At 37.2% G+C, this 1,812-nt stretch overlaps 1 protein-coding gene across 1 annotated transcript in view; it reads right to left on the minus strand.

The window, feature by feature from the left end:
• DRC1 (dynein regulatory complex subunit 1 homolog (Chlamydomonas)) overlaps positions 1 to 1,812 on the minus strand; it is a 91,689-nt gene that overhangs the window by 44,290 nt on the left and 45,587 nt on the right. Inside the window, exon 7 of the mRNA XM_006835295.1 lies at positions 231 to 370. Within this exon, the coding sequence (XP_006835358.1) occupies positions 231 to 370 (140 nt within the window). The remainder of the gene's footprint in view (positions 1 to 230; positions 371 to 1,812) is intronic.

A 1,812-nucleotide genomic window follows, 5' to 3' on the forward strand; every position in this document is an offset into this window, starting at 1 on the left:
AAGAAACAAATAATATGGTTACAGACATGGGGAAGTTGTGGGAGGAAGACTTTCGGTTGTATACTCTTTTCAGGGGAAGAAGAGTATAGTTAAATGTATTATCTTTTCCAAAACATAAAAGCGTTGGTCATATTTTTAACAGTTTTGGTCCTGTGAAAGATAAGAGAATATACCCACCCTATTTTCACCATAGAAAAGGCCAGAAGAAAGATGTTAGGATGCTACCTTACCGGTTGATCTTCCTCTTCTGTTGGGATTTAATCACTGTGCTTTCTTCATCTCTCTTTTTCAACACCTGGAAGTTGTACTCTAATTTTTCTTGGTTTAGCTGATAAGTTGCTTTCATCTGCTGAAGCTGTTGTTCAAGAACCTAAAGTTAAAGTTTAAAAAAATAATAATAATTGGTCACAGTAGAATTTATTGATCCTGAAGGCTCCTGCTAATTTGTTCTGGAGTTGTGTCAGAGAAACCTTATAGACAGGTGCTCTTAGTTAAAAGTCAGCAAGACAGAACACAAATCATCAGGCTGCAAGGAAAGCCAATACACCTAAGGCCTAAGAAAGATCATGGCACTTTAGTCCATCTAACTCTGGGGCTTTGCACCACATCCTTTAGCCATATAAGCAAGCCACTAGAAACACCATAAAAATTAGTATGGCCACAAAACCTTGAAATTTCCCCATTCTGGCATTACAGATTGTTTAGAAAACCACATTCACAGACTCAGTCATCTTTATGTTTTGAATATCCATTGGCTGAATTCGTTTATTCAGAAAATATTTATGGAGTGCCTAAAATATATCAACCTTGCTTGCTGAAAGCGAAGAGGACTTAAAATACTTACTGATGAAGATCAAAGACTATAGTCTTCGGTATGGGTTGTACCTCAATGTAAAGAAAACAGAAACCCTCAACACTGGACCAATAAATAACATCAATATAAGTGGAGAAGAGATTGAAGTTGTCAAAGACTTCATTTTGCTCAGATCAACCATCAACACTCATGGAAGCATCAGTCAAGAAATCAAACAACATATTGCATTAGGTAAATATGCTGCACAAGACATCTTTAAATTGTTGAAGAGCAAAGATGTCAGTTTGAGGACTAAGATGCGCCTGACCCAAGCCATGGTGCAGTTTCAGTAACCTCATGTGCATGTGAAAGTTGGACAATAAATAAGGAAGACTGTAGAAGAATTGATGCAATTGAGTTATGGTGTTGGAGGGAAATATTAACAGTACCTGGACCACCAAAAGAACAAACACATCTATGTTGGGAAAAGTACAACCAGAATGCTCCTTAGAAGCCAGGATTTGTCTCTCATACTTTGGACACATTATCAGGAAGGACCAATCCCTGGATAAAGACGTCATGCTTGGTAAAGTGGAAGGTAAGTGGAAAAAAGGAAGACCCCCCCGCAACCAGATAGACTGGCACAGTGGCAGCAGCAATGGCCTCAAGTGTAACAATGACTGTGAAGTTACTGTGTAAGACCAAACAGAGTTTCATTCTGTTGTGCATAAGGTCGCTATAAGTCCATACCGACTTGCTGGCACCTAACAACAACATAATATATATTAGAATTTCAAGTCTTGTCTCCCCTTCAATACAAATTATACACTTAATATTTGTAAAAACCTTTAATGATTGTGAAAATAATATTTATTCGTTGAAAACAGTTTGGAAAGTAAAGCAAAAGAAAAATAAAGGAGAAGAGGGAAGGAAAACTAACCTCAGACAACTTCTGTTAACATACTGGCATATTTCCCTCCAGTGTATATTTCCCTCCAGTGTTCTTTTTTTTTTTTTTT

The sequence above is a fragment of the Chrysochloris asiatica genome, unplaced genomic scaffold (assembly GCF_000296735.1).
Source record: "Chrysochloris asiatica unplaced genomic scaffold, ChrAsi1.0 scaffold00016, whole genome shotgun sequence".
Taxonomy (NCBI): domain Eukaryota; kingdom Metazoa; phylum Chordata; class Mammalia; order Afrosoricida; family Chrysochloridae; genus Chrysochloris; species Chrysochloris asiatica.